The sequence below is a fragment of the Ursus arctos genome, unplaced genomic scaffold (genome assembly GCF_023065955.2).
Source record: "Ursus arctos isolate Adak ecotype North America unplaced genomic scaffold, UrsArc2.0 scaffold_32, whole genome shotgun sequence".
Taxonomy (NCBI): Eukaryota; Metazoa; Chordata; class Mammalia; order Carnivora; family Ursidae; genus Ursus; species Ursus arctos.
Window position 1 is genome coordinate 18,481,249 of NW_026623008.1, and position 16,815 is coordinate 18,498,063.

Consider the following 16,815-nt stretch of genomic DNA (forward strand, 5'->3'; position numbering starts at 1 on the left):
TACATCTCTCTCTGTACATTTAACATCTTATTTATGTGATCTCTTAAAAAATTCAGCACCTGTTGTGAATGTAAAAATTTCAGTCTAAAACATGAGTTGGGGCGAGATTCTCACCCCGTGGGCAGCTGTCCAGCTGCTTCAGGAGGTGCACGGGTGGGGCTCTGGGTGGTCTTGTTGATAGGCCTCGGAAGGCCACGCCTGAGGACGGAGTCAGGGCCAGGATGGCCCGGGAGGCTCCAGGATGGGGCTGGGAGATGAGGCCTGGAAACAGGAGACTCCTCCCACTGACACACCTGACCGGACCCCTCATAGTGGTTGCCACTGGGAACCTGCTGGACTTGGAAGAGATGGCCAAGGCCCCACTGTCCACAGTCAGCGCTAATACCACCAACGTGGATGAGGCACCGAGGCCTCAAGCCTTGAACAATAGCAGTGTTGTCTGGGTGAGTGGTCATGTGGCCGGGGGACCCCACAGGGATCCAGCGAGCCTCCGCCTGATCCCTGGTTGAGGCCTAAGGCTGCTCTAGGGCCTAGGCCCTGGCACCCATGACTTCAGTCCTTTGGGAGGGCCAGACTCAGCCCAGCAGCGCCCAGGCCCAGGGTGGGGGGTGAACAATGTCCCCTTTGAACTTGGGGCTGCCTCCTCAGCAGGCTTGGCTCCCAGCACAGCTGTCTCCTTACAATGCCCAGCCTCTTGGTCTGAGCGTCCATGGCTCGGCCCACCAGAGGACCAGCCAAAGGCTCCCTTGTTCTTGGCGTGGGCACAGTTTGCTCCCGACACGCCTCCCCACTCCGCCATCTGAAGGAGGAGCCTGAAGTCTGGCGGTCATCAGTTGGGCCCTGACTCGCTCTGGGACTCGAGGCAAGCCCCCTGACCTCTCTGTGTCTCAGCTTTTTCATCCTTTCAGTAAAGATGATGACCTCTGCCTGCAGAATCTCCCAGAGGAAACTGGAGGGGTTTTTATTAAAAATTAAAAAATTTTTTTCACTGGAAAATAATTTCAGACTTACAAAAAAGTTACAGAAACAGTACAGAGCGTTCCTGTTCACCTCTCATCCAAATCGTCCACATCTCAGCATCTCACAGGCACGTTACAGTGATGGGGATCATTGCCATCAGTGCGGTGCTGTTAGGTCATCCGCAGGCCGCAGTCACACTTCCCCGCGTGCCCACCGCACGTCCCTTTTCTGCTCTCGGATCACTTGCAGTATCACGCGTTACTTCGTCATGTCTCTTTAATTGTAAAATATCTGGAACGGTGACGGACTTGAAAAACTCAACTCCTGTTCCCTGTGGCCTCTTCGAGGAGGCATCAAGAGCCCGTTCTCTGCTGCCTGGGAACCACCCTTAGCACCTACCCATCCACTCAGGGAGGACTCAGGGAGCCCCGCCCATTGTTTTCCCGCCTGAGTTGTGGGATTCCTGCCATCAGTTATCCCTCGGAGCTTGGAAGTGATGAAAGCAAGAAAACGTTCTTCCCTACCCTCTTTCCTCTTGGAACTTGAAAACCATCCACCTCGTCCAGTCCAACTCCCTCATTTCACGGAAGGAAAAGCTAAGTCCCAGAGAGGAGCAGTGATTTGCCTAAGGTGTCCCTTGAGTCATGGCAGAGCTGGGAAATCTACACCCACCAGAGTGCTTTTTCTCCTGTTCCACACCCCAGGTTTGGGCCCGTGGGTTGAGAAGTGTGTGCCTGTTCCTCAGGCACCCACCAGACTCCTACGCTTATGTCCCAAGTCCCCATAGCTTACCCAGGGCTGGGCTAGGCCCTGGCTGTGAGCCTGGGCTCCCCCACTGAGGGTTCATATCTCCTGCTTTGTTTTCCCCAAGGAGCTGGATGACGGCCTGGATGAAGCATTTTCAAGGTAACATTAGCTGGGCTCCTGGTACCTGGGAAGAGGGCCTGACATTTGTGGGCTGGTCTCCGGGGTCTTTTGCCATATCTGAGAGCATGAACTCTGACCTTTTCTAGAGCAAAAAATCTCAACTCGAATACCTCCAGGGATGGGGAACTCACTCTCTGGGTTTGGCCAGGTCTGCTAAAGGCTGTTGCTGTTGAGTCAAAAACTATTCCTAGAGGCTTCTCTACCACAGTCTGAGACGAACTAAACACTCTGCAGCTCGGGTTGATTCCCTCTCCCTACATCTGGTGTAGCCGTCCAAACCAGGCTTTTTGCAGGCTTTTTGCAGGCTTTGTTCCCTCCAGAGGCTTTGCAGTTGCGAAAAGGGGCAGGAGGAGGTAATGCTTAAGCCCATGGAGCTGTGCGTAGAGGAGGAATGTGAGGCACAGCAAGGAGCTATTTTGGTCTTGCCTCAGGGTGGTGGCCTTTCCCCATGTTCCCGGGGGCCATCTCTGTAGCCATGGCTACCTTCCGCTTGGGGACATGGCACCAAGAAGGCTGGGCTGAAGGAGCCCTGGGCAGCTCAGGGTTCTGAGCACTGGGCCTGGTCAGTCAGGTGCCCCTGTCTGCCTGGGGACTCTGAGCAGCCCCCTGCAGCCCTCTCCTTCCTCCCCAACCCCTCCCTGCCAGAACCTTCTAGAAATCCCGGCCTAGCCCAGGCAGGTGGGGGATCAGCCTGGGTGGCCCGTTCATGGAGGCAAAGCCATTCTTTTTACCGTCTTCCTGCTTCGCTAGCTGACAACAACCCCCTCATTTTAAGAAAATCTTCCATTTGCTTTTTCCAGATTACTTAAGTATCCTATGCCCTTTATTAACAACTTTGAAAATCAGCAAAGCATTAAACAGGAAATAACACCATCCTATAATCCCACGGCCCAGATTTTTGGGCTTAATTCATGCTAATCCTATACATCTACATTTTTTTTTCTTTCTGCCTTGAAAGCTCATGATGGCATTTGCATTTGGGGGTCCTGGTTTTCACTCAACAATGACCTATCAGGAACAGTCCCCCAGGCTGTTAAAAACTCCTTGTAAACACCTCATTTATTGACTGCCTCGCATTTTTCTAAGGACCTGGGCTGTAATTTACTTACCTCTCCCCTATTCTTTGGATGCTTACCTTCCTATAACAGAATTCTAGTCCGTAGTCCGCTCCTGGTGGCACCGCCTCCTCCCCGTGTGTGGTCCTCACTGCCCTCGCCAGCGCTGCCCTTCCCCCTCTTTCCTGGTGGAGTCCGGGTAGGGGTGGCTCCCCTGGCCTCTCTCTCCATGGCAGGAATGTCCCTGCTCGCCCCACAGTTTTCTGAGCCATTTGGTCCTCAAGGGTAGATTCTGGTCAGAGGCTTCACCTGTCCTGACATCAGGACTTTGTTCTCTGGCCCCTGTGTCCTGGCCTTCTCCCATCCATGTCCTTTCACTTCTGTCCCGGGACTGGCTGCTCAGGCCCCTGCCAACCCCTTTAGGGGGCCCTGGGCTCACACAGCTCTGCCTTCCAGGCTTGCGCAGTCTCGGACGAACCCTCAGGTCCTAGACACTGGATTGACAGCACAGGACATCCAGTATGCCCAGTGCCACTCACCTGTCGACTGGGACAAGCCTGACAGCAGCGGCACCGAGCAGGATGACCTCTTCACCTTCTGAGGGCCTCAGAGCTGGCGAGACACATGACAGACCAAAGCCACTTGTGGCGGCGTGGGGCCAGCTCCAAGACCCCCCCGCCACTCTCTGCTGGGTAGCAGCACCGTCAGCCTGCGAATCACAGCTGCATCCCGTCAAGCAGGGAGGAAGGAGAAAAAATTTTTTAGCCCCACTCTTTCTGTAAGACTGAAGGATGCCTTGAATATTTATTCAGTGACTCCTGGTTCAACTCGGAAGCCGGTTTTGCGTCAGGCACAAGTGCAGTGTTTTAACCAGCTTTCTGCCCTCTCCTGAGCAAGCTCTGTTCTGCTGTGGGTGTCAGGACGGTGACCAAAGCATTTCTCGTCCCTTCTCTCTTTCTAAGGGCCCAAATTTCCCTGGCGGCGCCCCCACTCCTTGCTGTGCACAGGAGGGCCCCGCAGCCTCAGGAGAGCGCTGCATCCTCAAGTGTGCCTTCAGCTGGGGCCCAGCAGGCCTGGGCTTGTGCCCCCGCCCCAGGGCTCTCAGACAGAGGGGCAGCCCCTGACCAAAGACAATGCGTAGCTGGCACTTTAAAGCACACATGGCAGGTGTGGCCCCCAGGGGCTCCTCAATGGTGCTGCATTGCATAGAGCTTTCCATCTGCCCTTCTACAAGAAGTCCCTGCGGGCAGTCCCCCACGGTGCTCGGAACCAGTGTAACTGGCTGCCCACAGGTCCCCAGAGTCTGACTGCAACAGTGGGGATCATCTGTGTGTGACTGCCCTCCGTGGGGGTCCCCCACTCGTCTCGTCTCCGCGAGGTGGACGGGCATAAGCCCCATTCTAACTGTTCCGTCCGCGTAGGTGTCTCTGAGCCCCGATTCCCCATGCCTCCGGGGACAGCGTGTGGAGCCGGACACCGAGACTTGGTCAGGACTGTTTTGTCGCCATTAGACAGGGGAGGAGACAGGCCCTGAGTGTGGAAGGGGTGGAGTGCAGAGTAGAACCAGATCTGATGCCAAAGTTGCCTCTCTCACTCGCCTCTCCCGGCTCACACCTCCCTTCTTTCTGGCTTTGTTGTCCTCCCAGGAACCAAAAACCCCAGCTCTTTTCTGACCAAAATGTGTTTCGTAACAAACCATCTGGTGCCTTTCCACACGCAACTGGCTTGAACCTCCGTGCCCTGCTAGCTGTCTGGCTGCCGCTTTCCGTGGAAATGGAAGTGTCCATGCTAATTTGGAGGGTGAAACCAAACCAGACTCCGAAGTATCATGCTCATCTTTCCTGACTCTCCCTCTTGGGTCGGGCCATGGCAGAGGCCGTCTGTCCTCAGTTTCCCGTCCTCCTCCCACTTTACCCCCCACCCCAAGGCTCCCAGCAAAGCTGCCAATGCCCTCTCCACCTGGAGGTGCCTCCCGGGTCTGGATTTACTGAGCTCAAGTCACTAACGCTAGCAGGTTTCACCAGCCCAGGAAAAACACACGCCATTTCTCAGAATCTACTTCTCTAAGCACTTGAATCGGAGCACAGAGACAGAAGTGCCTGGCCCAGGAGTGGGGTAGCATTTGTAGAGTCTGTCTCAGAGTACGGGGATCAGTTCCTTTCCCTGCCCAGCTCCTGCACCTTGCTGCCCACCCCAGACCTCCTTGGTATCGGCCCCTGGATTTGTTAGGCAGCAAGGGTAGGGCCCAGCACCGGCTGTCCCTGGCACGAGGGTCCGGAAGACCCGAGCGGCCGTGCTGTGTGTGTGTGTGTGCGTATATGTGTGGATGGGTCCCTGGCTGACAAGCTGCCGGTGTGCTCCCCGCGTGTCTGCAGAGGAGTCTTGTGCTTTGCTTTGTGTTGCTGGAAAAGACGTTCTAATGAGGAAAAGACTAATAAAGGTTCTTGAAATACGAAGAGCACTTGGAGTGGCCTGTGGCCAGATGGGAGCGTGGCATTGGGCAGCTCCTACCTTTAGTGGTTGCAGTGGCAGTGACCACAGGTGGAGACGTGGGGGGTTAATGGTCTGTGGTCCCCTGATAGAAGCCCACTGGGGCCCCTCTTCACCCAACAGAAGTGGGTGTGTGGCGAGGTCATCCCTGGAGAGCTCACGGGGCCACACCAGCGATCCAGGGCAGCAGAAACCTTGGGCAGGGCCTCCTGGCCAGGGGTCTGTGAACACATGGAATGTGCATATAATTATGTGGGTCCACATGTGCATTTTTCTTGGGGAGGATGTCCATCATTTCCATCATATTCTTACGTGGGTCCCTGACATGCGTTCATTTGGCAAATTCTGCGCCGAATACAACCCAGGCCTGGAGCTCAAGTTCTGGGGCTGGCAGTCCAGAGAGGGTCCAGGTGGACTCCAGATTGTGGCTTTGGTGTGACTGGGGACCAGGGTGGGGGATAGTGTGATGTGGGAGACCCAAAGCCTCGCTCAGGCTGTGACACTGGATCGGTCACTTCTTTCCTTAAGCCCCGTTTTCCCCATTTGGGAAAAGGCTACAGCAAGCTCCACCCCTCCTATCTCCCTGGTTTTTGTGAGACTCGGGGGTAACCATTATGCATCTGTGGCTACTGAGATGACTCAAAGTTTATTTCAGAGCAAAAGGCATTTGTACTGAATTTAAGGAAGTCAAAATAAAATTGACACTAAAGGCAACTGCTGTTAACTGAGCTCTTACTCTGTGCCTGGGGCTGTGCTAAACTTAATCTCGTCTGAGCCCAGTGCTTTTATCTCCTGCTGCTGCAACCCTAAGGCTAGGGAGGAAGGCAGTCATGCGTCCAGGGGTTTGCAGAGCCGTAGGCCAGACTCAGATCTGTGTGACCCTTGACCCCACCACATCCTGACCTTCCCGGACCTGCACGTGTAGTCATGCCTCCCATGGCCTCCTGTGAGCCCCACGGTGCCTGCCACAGAAAGGCCCCTCTCTTCAGGCTCCAGTGGGAGTCTCCTCCACCATGTATCTCTTTGTGCCTTCCAAACAGTGATATTTAAAATGTCAGGAACGCAGAGGCGGAGCCCTCTGATGTCAGGCCGATTCACTGAATTCTGAGTGGATCATAGATAACTAAGAAATTCTCTCCTTTCTTCTCCCATAATCTGAAAAGACACCCAACAAGTTCATCTTTCGGTTTAAATTTGGCCAATGTCTTTAGTCTCCGGATGTCTCAAATTATGAATCCTGAGCACCCGCCGTCTGCTCTTTCATGCATAACGGATGAAGCCAGGAAGAACAAAGTCGCCTTTCAGATTTGATGTGACCTTCAGCTTCACCGGGTCGATGTCGAGGTCTTCTCTCCCAGGAGGAGATACCATCCCAGTTAAGTCTCTCCAGGGACTTCTCAACAAGCCCAAATAGGGAATCAGGGTAGATTCCGTGCCCTCGGTTCTGACTTAGGGTCTGGCCGTCCTCCTCCTGCTACCCTGCGTGTACAGATGACAACAAGTGGCCTGTTTATCTGTTAGGATGTGAACCTTTCTCTAGTGCTTCGTACATGCCAGGCCCTGTTAGGCCCTTTACACCTAACATCGGTGATACTATTTCTAAAAGCTGTGCTATGAAGTGGGTGGTCCTAGTCCCATTTTCAAGATGGGACGACGGAGGGTCAGGGAGGATACGTGAATTGACCAAAGTCTCATAGCCAGTAAGGAGTGGACCTGGGATTCGAACCCCAGTCTGTCTGACTCTAGTGCTTGTTTATTTCCACGGGAGTACCCACCCTGTGGAGTGAAGGGCAAAGCCGAGCTGAGCTGCCCATGCCCAGAAATGGGCAGCCTCTTCTGTGGGACAAAGGGGAGCTGCTGACCAGTGGGTGTCTCCATGGACAGAGTGGCAGGGCCTGGGCCAGACTAGGCGCCTAAAGCAAGGGCCATCTTCCAGACTGGTCCAAACACCCTTCCTGCCTCTAACTAGGTAGCTGCCCTCTGGGCTACTGCTCTGGACGTGCCCAGTTTAGGACCCGGCAGGGCATGTCTCATCACATCAGCACCATGTATTGCCCCCAGTAGGCATTGCCCAGCCTGAGCCATGCAGGGAAGGGGTGGCCAGAGTGAGCTTTGGGGTCCCTCAGAGGGGGAAGTTTTCCTCTGGGGGCAGACTTGGTGGGTGGCTGGTGGTGAATGGCAGCCTCGGAGGCACCAGGGAGGGGAACACGTCTCTGGAACACTGGCAGCACCTGCACACGTTAGCCAGTCGAAGCTGCTGTGCCGTGCCTGTGCTAGTAGGCATTATGAGCCCATTTTAAAGACAACGAAATGCTCACAGAGCTTATGTGACCTGCCAGCCTCCCACAGATGGGAAGAGGCAGGCCTGGGACTCAAAGCCTGTGTGTTCTCCACTGTCCCGGGTTGGCTCTGCCTCTCTGTGGGTCACTTGGAACATTTGGACAATACCTTGCTTGCTTAGGAGCTTCTGAGCTGAGCCCCCAGCACACAGGTGCTGGATCAGGTGGGTGCCTTTGCTTCCAGCCAGGACAGATGTGAGCTGTGTCACAAGTCCTGGTTGCCAAGCAACAATTCTGACTGCACCTGCTGAGCCCCCCGCATGGGGTGGGGCTTCCAGGGCCTGTCCTGCTCTCTTTGCAGTCCAGGGGTTGTGGGTCACGGTGCCCTGGAGAACTGGGCATGACGTAGGTTTGCCTCACACCATGGGGACGTTGGAAGTGAGTTGGGGGAAGCCAGCAAGGGCTTCTGGAAGAGGGGAGTGTATTCCTTCTGCGCCTTGAAGGAGAGTGCAAAGGTTGGAGACTGCCTTGGTTACCCTGAGCTCTGGGCAGCCAGGACCTGTATTTGAGACACCTGTGGCCCCAGTGCCCAGCATAGCACCTGGCACCGAGTGGCCATCAGTGACTAGAGTCAGCTCACCAAAAAGGGGACGGCCAGCCTGGCTTCCTGTGAGAACCTGCTAAGAGAGGAGGCAAGACCAGCCTCTGTGGCACAACGGTCCACTTTGCAGGGTATCTGTTCTGGAGGCAAACCCATTGTATGGCAAACTCCCCCAGTTCCCCTGGGTTTGGCACTCTATGTCTCTGCCACACACAGCCCCGCCTGGTTTGGTAAAACGTGGTCTGCTCCTCCACCCTGACCAAAGATCTTGGTTTTCAAAATGTCTTTAAAGCAGGATTCTAGAATGTTATTGCCAGAAGAGCCCCTGATGGTTCTCCAGCCCACCCACTTTGTTTATACCTGGGACACTGAGGCCCACAGAGGGACAGGACTCCCCCAGGTTGTGTGGGTAGTTACTCAGAGCTGCGATGCCAGCCATACATTTTTCCGAGGGCCCCCTGCTCAGTCCTCCACCCCAGAGGGAGAAAAGAGACGTCCCTTCTCCACGCTTGCTGGAAAGGGCCACGTGCTCGAGGTTTGAGGGCTTGTAGGGAAGTGCAAAGGATTATAAGAAGGGCTGGAGAAAGGGCGTGGTGAATTCCAAGGCAGGGAATGAGTGTCTGCTCATCTTCTGCCTCTTCAGCCCCCTCCCCAAGCCCCAAGGTCTCCTCTGCAGCTCAAGTGCTGGCACAAGGCCTGAAAGAGAGAACCCAGACCTGTGATGATGAGCCCAGCCTCTAGCGCCAGCCTTAGCCACTTCTCTGCTGCGTAAACGACTTCGTTTACCCATGACTGGGTCTGGGTTTCCTCTCCCGGTAAGTGGGATGATGCAGTATTTTCCAAGTTGGGGTGTTGTGAGGAGAGAATGAGTTAATGGATACTTCATATTTATAAGGTGCTGAAAACACCATCCACTGGAGCTGTCCCTCTGTCCTTGTCCCTGTGAGGGCTGCTCTGCGGGTGGGGGGAGGCAGGGCTGGGGACCAGTTTCCCCCCCGGGGGAGAGGCCCACCCCACCTTTCGTGGTGGCAAATGTCCCACCAGCTTCTACCCTGATGCCACTCAAGTGCATAGTCTGGCTTGTCCCCACCACCAAAATGTGCCCTCTGGGAAAACTCGAGAATCTTTCTTGTCCATTTGGGATTCAGTCAAGAAAACATTCTACCCTAGCAGTTTCAAGTAGGAAATAAATCTCTTAATAAAGAGATTCAGCTCACAAAACCACTGGCAGTGCTGGGGGAGTGAAGAGGCCCCCTCCAAAGGTTCAGGGAATCAGGGAAGGATGGGGTTGAGGGAATTTGCTGCCAGGGATCCCGGGCCCCACTCACCTACAGCTCTCAACGTGATCTGGTCTCACGGGCAGAAGCTGCTTGGAGTCTGCCCACAAAGGGAAGTGGGAAAGTGGTTTATAGGCGTCTAGCCCTGAGATACAAGAGGGCATCTAGAAGGGAAGAGTCACCAGACCACCAGGCACCCCTCCCACCCTGCACTCCGGTGGGGGGAGGGGGGTGGTCCAGAGCAAACCTCCCTGCCATATCCACCACCTGTCGGGCCACACTAGACTCACACACCATCTTAATCCTCAGGACAGCCCTGTGAGAGCCGAGACTGAGGCAAAGTGACATGCTAAATGACAGGACCAGGACTGTACCCCAGGGCTCTCTGTAGATGAGCCTGCCCCTGGCTGCTTTGAGGGATCAAGAGTCATTCCTTTAACACACACTGATTGATCACCCACCACATGCCAGGCAGGGCTCTAGGTGGTGGGAACATGGCAGGAAATAAAATGACCCAAGTCCCATCCTCGTGGAGTTGACATTCCACTCTGGATGATACTGAGACCTCCCCCTACTCCCCCGTATTATGAATCAGTCATCTATGGTGCTCAGTGCCATGAAGGAGAGAAAGCAGGGGAAGGTGATAGAGCTACCCAGTGGGCAGTGCTGTTTTACCCAGGGTGGGCAGGGACACGTGAGCAGAGACCCCACAGGAAGTAGGGAGGCCAACATAGGGCTATTGGAGGAAAGAGTATTGCAGCAAGTGCAAAGCTCCTGGGGCAGACAGAAACGGAATGTGGCAGGAACAGGAGGAGCAAGATCAGTGTGGCTGGAGAGGAGAGCTGGGAAATGAGGTCTTAGAGCAGGTCAGGCGTGTGGCACCTTGGGGCCATGGTAGTGGCCTTGGGCTGCCTTCTGAGTGAGACGGTCATCAGAAGGTTCTGTGCGGAGAGAGACAAGATTGCAGAGAGGCGGCATTCAAGGGTGGATGCAGAGACCTCGGGGGTACCGCAGTCATCCAAGGTCGCAGGCCCAAGAGCAAGCAGGCTTGGGTCTAGGAAAGGGGCGGCAGAAGCTTGAAAGGGAAGCAGCATTTCCTCCCTCTCTGTTTTCCAAGTGAGGGCAATACCATGAGCCTGGTCAGGGACCCAAATCTGTGCATCAGGGACACTGTGGGTTTCAGTGAGGCTGGGTCCAGAGTTTGAGCATCCTTATCTGCTGTGCAGGGCTGGCATCTCTAAGTGCCTGCCAGCCACAAGGCCGTGGTGCTGCAAGCATCTCCAGGCACAGCGTGTCATCACTTTGGGGGGTGGAGTGAGCACACGTTGGCTCAGTGGGTCTGTGCGCGTCCCAGGCGTGCATACCCGAATCCTAAATGTGAGCCTGGGAACATGTGAGTTTGGGGGGCGTGGGGGGGGGGCATGGGCATGTGTATTCCTTTGTGTATACGTGTGGGTCCCTGCTTGTCTGTAGGGGGCAACAATGGGGAATGTCTTGGATTTTGGTTCAGTCACTGGGACCCCTGCTTGCTTGACATTCCACAGAGCTCAGCTCGACTTTTTATAGTGAATCAAACCAGATGGCCCCTGGGACCCAGTGGAGTTGATGTGTGCTTCTTGGGGACTTGGGTGGAGGGTCTGCCCCCTGGGGGTCTCTGACAGCTGAAGTAGGGAGGACTCCCCCTCCCTCCCTGGTGACCAAGTTGGATTGGGGCTCCCTCCACCCTGTTAGGAAGACTGTCTGATGTTTGGGCCCTGCCAGCCTTAAGTAACAGCCAGATTCCTGGACCTGAGGGCCTTCTGGAAAGGCCAGGTCTTTAGTACTGTGGAAAGGTCCCAGAGCTAGGAATCAGAGGGACCTGGGTTCAAATCCCATTTCTGTTACTTCGTCCTTCCTAACCTTGGTCCGATGACTGCACTTTCCCTGTCTGCAGAGTGGGGACACCTCCTGGTGTTACTGTGCGGCAGAGGTGAGCACTCCCCCCGCGCCAAGCACTGTGCTAGGGGCTTCATATGGAGCACCTCCTCTGGTCCGTACCCTAACCCTCAGAAATGGCTGCTGTCCCCATTTCACGGAAGGGGAAACTGAGGCCTGGGGAGGTGAAGTTACTTGCCCCGTCACTCAGCTGGGAATGGGCAGAGCCTGGGCTTAGGCCAGGTACTGTGGCTGCAAAAGCAGCAGTGTGAGACAGTGAATAGAAAGCAGGGTGCCTGCCTCCCGGTTGGTGTTTGGTCCGTGGTGTTGTTATTGATGCCAAATGGCCATTCAGGATCAAACTCCTGACCCCGAAGGATAGCTCTGGACTCTCATTTCTCATTTTAAATTTCAAGAGGGTAGTGGAAAAGCCCTAGACTCAGGAGACCGAAGTTCAAACCCTGGCTCCATGACTCCCTTGCTGCACGACCTCGTACTGGTCACATCCTCTCCCGGAGTGGGGAGGGGCCCGTCCATCAGGATCAGATGTGCACAAAAGAGCTTTGCATCCTGCTATGAGTTGACTTGTGTCCTCCCAAAAAGCTCTGTGGAAGTTCCAAGCCCCACTTCAGAATGTGGCCTTATTTGGAAATAGGGTCTTTTTTTTTTTTTTTTGAAGATTTTATTTATTTATTTGACAGAGATAGAGACAGCCAGTGAGAGAGGGAACACAAGCAGGGGGAGTGGGAGAGGAAGAAGCAGGCTCATAGCGGAGGAGCCTGATGTGGGGCTCGATCCCATAACGCCGGGATCACGCCCTGAGCCGAAGGCAGATGCTTAACCACTGTGCCACCCAGGCGCCCCTGGAAATAGGGTCTTCACAGAAGTCATCGAGTTTAAACAAGGTCACTCGGGTGGGCTCTAGTCGAATGTGACGGGTATCCTTATAAAAGGGGGAATTTGGACAGGACAGACAGGCACAGAGGAAGGACTGAGGAGACACAGGGAGAGCGTCATGTGAAGACTGGAGCTGTGCTGCCATACCCTGGGGACTTCTAGGGCAGTCGGAGGCTGGCAGAGGCGAGGCACAATCCTTCCCCTGCAGGTGACAGAGGGAGCATGGTCTCCTGGCCTCGGGAACTGTGAAACAATACATTTCTGTTCTAAGCAACGGAGTTTGTGGTGCTTTGCCACAGCAGCCCCAGGAAGCTAATACAGGCTGTGACAGAGTATCCACAGTGCCCTCCATTTTTCCCAGGACACAAACACCCTCCCCGTTTCCCTGCCCCCGCTAACCCTGTGAAGAGACCCAGGCTCCCAGAGGTGCCATCAGTGGTCCTATGACCCATAAAGTGGGTGCAGTGTCAGGACTTGAACCCAGGTCTGCCTGACTCCAAAGTCAGTGTTGCTGTGCCGGCAGCAGAGCCCGAGGCTGGGTGAGCCTGGGGCAGCCCAGGAACCAGGGCCCTGCTCTTCGGCTGTGCTCTGTGGACTGTCCCCATCCTCTGTACCCCTGCCTGCCTCCAGGCCTGTTGGGTCTCACGGCCTGGGCCATGTGGCACTTGGAGGGGAAGATGGCAGTTAGTGGCTCACTGGTGTCAGAGCGGGAGGTCCTGGCTTCCAGGCCCAACCCCTGCTGCCTGGCTGTGTGCCTTGAGCAAGTCCCTGCCCCCTTTCTGCGCCTGTTTCTTTGTCTGTGAAATGGGACCACGACTGGATCTCTGCCTTCCCTGCAGGAAGGTGGTAAGATCAGGCGTGGGAGGAAGCTCAGAGGGGCTGTAACGGGGCTGCTGCCTGGGCAGGACTTGTGAGCGGAGGCTATATAGTCCTGCTTGAGGCCACCAGGGCACTGTGTCCCTACACTGGCTGATGGCTCTGGTCTAACCCAGGGTGGGAAGGCAGGTGGGTCAGGTCTGGAAGATTCTGAAAGCTCTAACTCCCCCACCTCAGCTCTGAGTCCCCAGGGTTGCCATAGGGAAGGGGACATGGATTGGGATAATTCATGATGATAATTTATCAAATACTTGGTCCAATTACTAGTCTATTGCCTTATTTTTGTTTTATTTTATTTATTTATTTATTTTTAAAAGATTTTTTTTTTTAAAGATTTTATTTATTTGGCAGAGATAGAGACAGCCAGAGAGAGAGGGAACACAAGCAGGGGGAGTGGGAGAGGAAGAAGCAGGCCCATAGCGGAGGAGCCTGATGTGGGGCTCGATCCCATAACGCCGGGATCACGCCCTGAGCCGAAGGCAGACGCTTAACCGCTGTGCCACCCAGGCGCCCCTATTTTTAAAAGATTTTATTTATTTATTTGACAGAGAGCGCACAAGCAGGGGGAGCAGCAGAGGGAGAGGGAGAAGCAGGCTCCCTGCTGATCAGGGAGCCCAACACAGGGCTCAATCCCAGGACCCTGGGATCATGACCTGAGCCAAAGGCAGATGCTTAACTGACTGAGCCACCCAGGCACCGCACTTATTTTTGTTTTAAGGTCATTTTCACAACGGCTCTGCAGAGTAGGTGATGTTGGTCCCATTTTGTAGATGAGGAAACAGGCTCAGAGAAGTGAAGTGACTTGCCCCAGGCCACAGAGGCAGGAAAGGCCAGGGCCAGGATTTGAGGTGAGGCCCAACTCAACATCCCAGTGCTCTTTCTCTGTCACAGAGGCTCCCTTGTGCCAGTGTCGGCCTGATGTTTGGCAGAGACTGGGCTGGGGCCCAGAGGAAGGGTGGAACTTGTCTGAGGCCACGCTGGAGACGGGCCAGACGCAGGTCCAGGCCTTTCTTCCTCTGCACAGAGCAGGGCTGAAGGGCAGCGCCAGATGCCTGTGTGTTTAGCAAACCCCAATTCTGAGGTCTGGAGCCTTCAGCTGCCCCTGCTGGTGTGGAGAAGGCAATACAGGCCGTCAGGCAGAGGCCTTGGGGCTGGCCTGAGGCATAGGCCTGAAGAGGGCCCGACAGTGAGGTGCGGTGCTTGGTCTCCTAGCAGACAGACCTCTGCCCTAAGCATGGCGCCCCTGGGTGGCTCAGTCAGGGGAGGCCTCAGCTAGGGTGGGGATGCCAGGCCAGTGGTTCTGGCCCATGGTGATGTCCTGTGAGTATGGCCCTCAGTCCCAGCCCTGCAGATCCCCCCCACCCGCCCCCCCAGGCAGTAAAGGCCCCGTGCTATCCTGCTTCCACTGCCAAAGAAAGAACAGGAGAGAGAATGTCTCGAATGCTGTTTTATCGCAGTAAGTTTGTCGATTCAGCTCATTACATTTCATTAGAATTATTTAATTAGAATCTTAATAAAAGAGTAAAGCAGGAAGGAGGCTGAGGAGCGGAGGTGGGGAAATCCGTGCTGAGCGTGTGAAGTAGACCCAGCTGGGGTGGTGGAGTGGCAGAGGGGCTGCTGGGACATTTGCCTGTAAAGTGAGGCAGGGGTCTGCATGCGCTGGGCCCGCTAGAGCAGGACCTGGCAGTGGGGGAGGGGAGCGCATGGAGGGCCCAGGGCTGGGCTCTCACCAAGTGGCCCCTGCGTGCCAGGTCTGCACTGAGGACACTGGGTATGTCGGGGCGTGGGGGGAATAGGACCCATTTCCTGCCCTCCAGGGAAACAGACAAGAAGCCAGACAGTTACAACGCCCAGTGCTCGGGGCTCCGATGGGGGAGGCAGAGGTTGCTGGGCCAGCCATAGAGAGGGCGTTAGCCTGGCATGGGGTTAGAAAGCTTTCTAGAACAGGGATGCCTTTGGCGACACCTGAACACTGACTTGGAGTTGACGCGGAGGGGAAGGGCTTTAAGGTTTGAAGAGAAGGCAATGAGTTTGAGGTTCCTGTGGGCATTTCAGGGGCAGGTTGGAATGGAGTTTCGGAGCCAGGACCTGGAGCCAGGTAGCTGCTTCCGCATCCCAGTGCCACCACTGTGGTCTCTGGCAAGTTATGCCACCCCTCTGGGCCTCGTTTTCCTTATCTGTGGATGGGGGCATGGACAGCACCCGCCTCACACAGGCTCTTCTGTGGTTAGATGAGCTGATACATGTCAGGCACTCAGAATGGCAGCTGGCACGTGGCCAACACTATGTGCTTTAGCTGTTAGGATTGTCGTTCTTATCGCCTGAGTGCAGACGTCCAGTTGTGATCAGTTACACATGGTTGGGCGGGGACTAGCTCTGGTAGTGGTCAGGGAAGCCGTGGGTGTGGCTGGACACCCTAAGAGGGTGTGGTGGGTACTCGTCTTGCCACTCGTCCTCTCCAGTCCTTTCCTCATTCCCCGAAGGACCCATTTTGTTCAGAGCTCTGCCCTCAACACAGCCCATGCTCTTCAGGGCAGCTGAGCCCACACTCCAGCTCCGGAGAGGGATCTGGTGAGACTCAGCCAGTCGGGTCGTAGCATTCCATCTGGTGCTGGAGCTCAGTGAGGCTGAAAAGCCGACCTGGTTCCACGGTCAGGGGAGAGAGATCCTCTCTCCCTCTGTCACTCATCCTCTCCCTCTTTGGTACAAACACAAAGAAGCCGGTGGCCGCCTTGCTACCCTTCAGGGCACCAGACCTAGCAGGAAGCCAGTCGTGGGCTGGTATACCAGCTCTCCCCCTTAAAAAAAGAAGGTGCTGATTGGTAGCGGGTTGCAGATTTCCATGGTGTAAATATCCCCTCCGTGGCCACTTTTAAGCTGCCAACAGAGCATCACTGAACGCACAGAGTGCGTGCAATCAGCTCTGCAAGCCAGAGTGAGCCGGCTCCAGCCCCTCTGGTTGAAGCCAACCCCGAGGAAGGTGGAGCTGAGAGAACAGTGCTGGGAGCTGCTGGGAGCTGTGCCATGCCCAGGGGCCCACCTGCCCCGGGCCTCCACTTTCCCAGGGTGTTCAGCCACTTGCGGCCAAGTGCACCCCCCATGCTGCGACGTGGACCGGGAAGAGAAGAGGTCCCAGGAGCAGCCTTGACTCCTCAGCATCGGCGCAGCGGAGGGAGAGGAGGCTGGGCGCTCAGCCGCCAGTGTAACTCGGCCAGGCAAAGGATCACGTTTGCATTTAGTTTTCCTCAAACTTCATCCTGCTGCAGTAAAAGATAAGAGAATTTCTAGCCCCGCTGTAAAAAACTTCCTAGGCTCCAGTCCATGCCTTGAGCCAAGAGTGCAGGGATTAAAGCTGTTATTCTTTTAATTGTCCTGTGTCATGGAAGCAGCCACCCATCTTTAAAATCTTCGTGCCATTCATGTGTTCAATGGCAGTAGCAATTGAGGCCCTCCAAGCTTTGCCTTCAGTGGCACTTTTTTCCAGATGGCCACAGGCCATAATGTAATTCATTAATTTAATTTAATTAGCTGTTTCACCA

The 16,815-nt window shown here is 55.2% G+C and overlaps 1 protein-coding gene across 11 annotated transcripts in view; it reads left to right on the plus strand.

Moving 5' to 3' along the window:
- Positions 1-16,815, plus strand: part of LDLRAP1 (low density lipoprotein receptor adaptor protein 1) — a 49,486-nt gene that overhangs the window by 19,036 nt on the left and 13,635 nt on the right. For 4 of the 11 annotated variants that reach the window (XM_026517007.4, XM_044390625.3, XM_057305098.1 and 1 more), the window contains 2 exons: positions 313-443; positions 1,832-1,866. In XM_026517007.4, the coding sequence (XP_026372792.2) occupies positions 313-443; positions 1,832-1,866 (166 nt within the window). Of the gene's footprint in view, positions 1-312; positions 444-1,831; positions 1,867-3,398; positions 6,147-16,815 lie in introns of those variants that run through there. The other 7 variants (XM_044390626.3, XM_044390624.3, XM_057305099.1 and 4 more) reach the window with 3 other exon arrangements.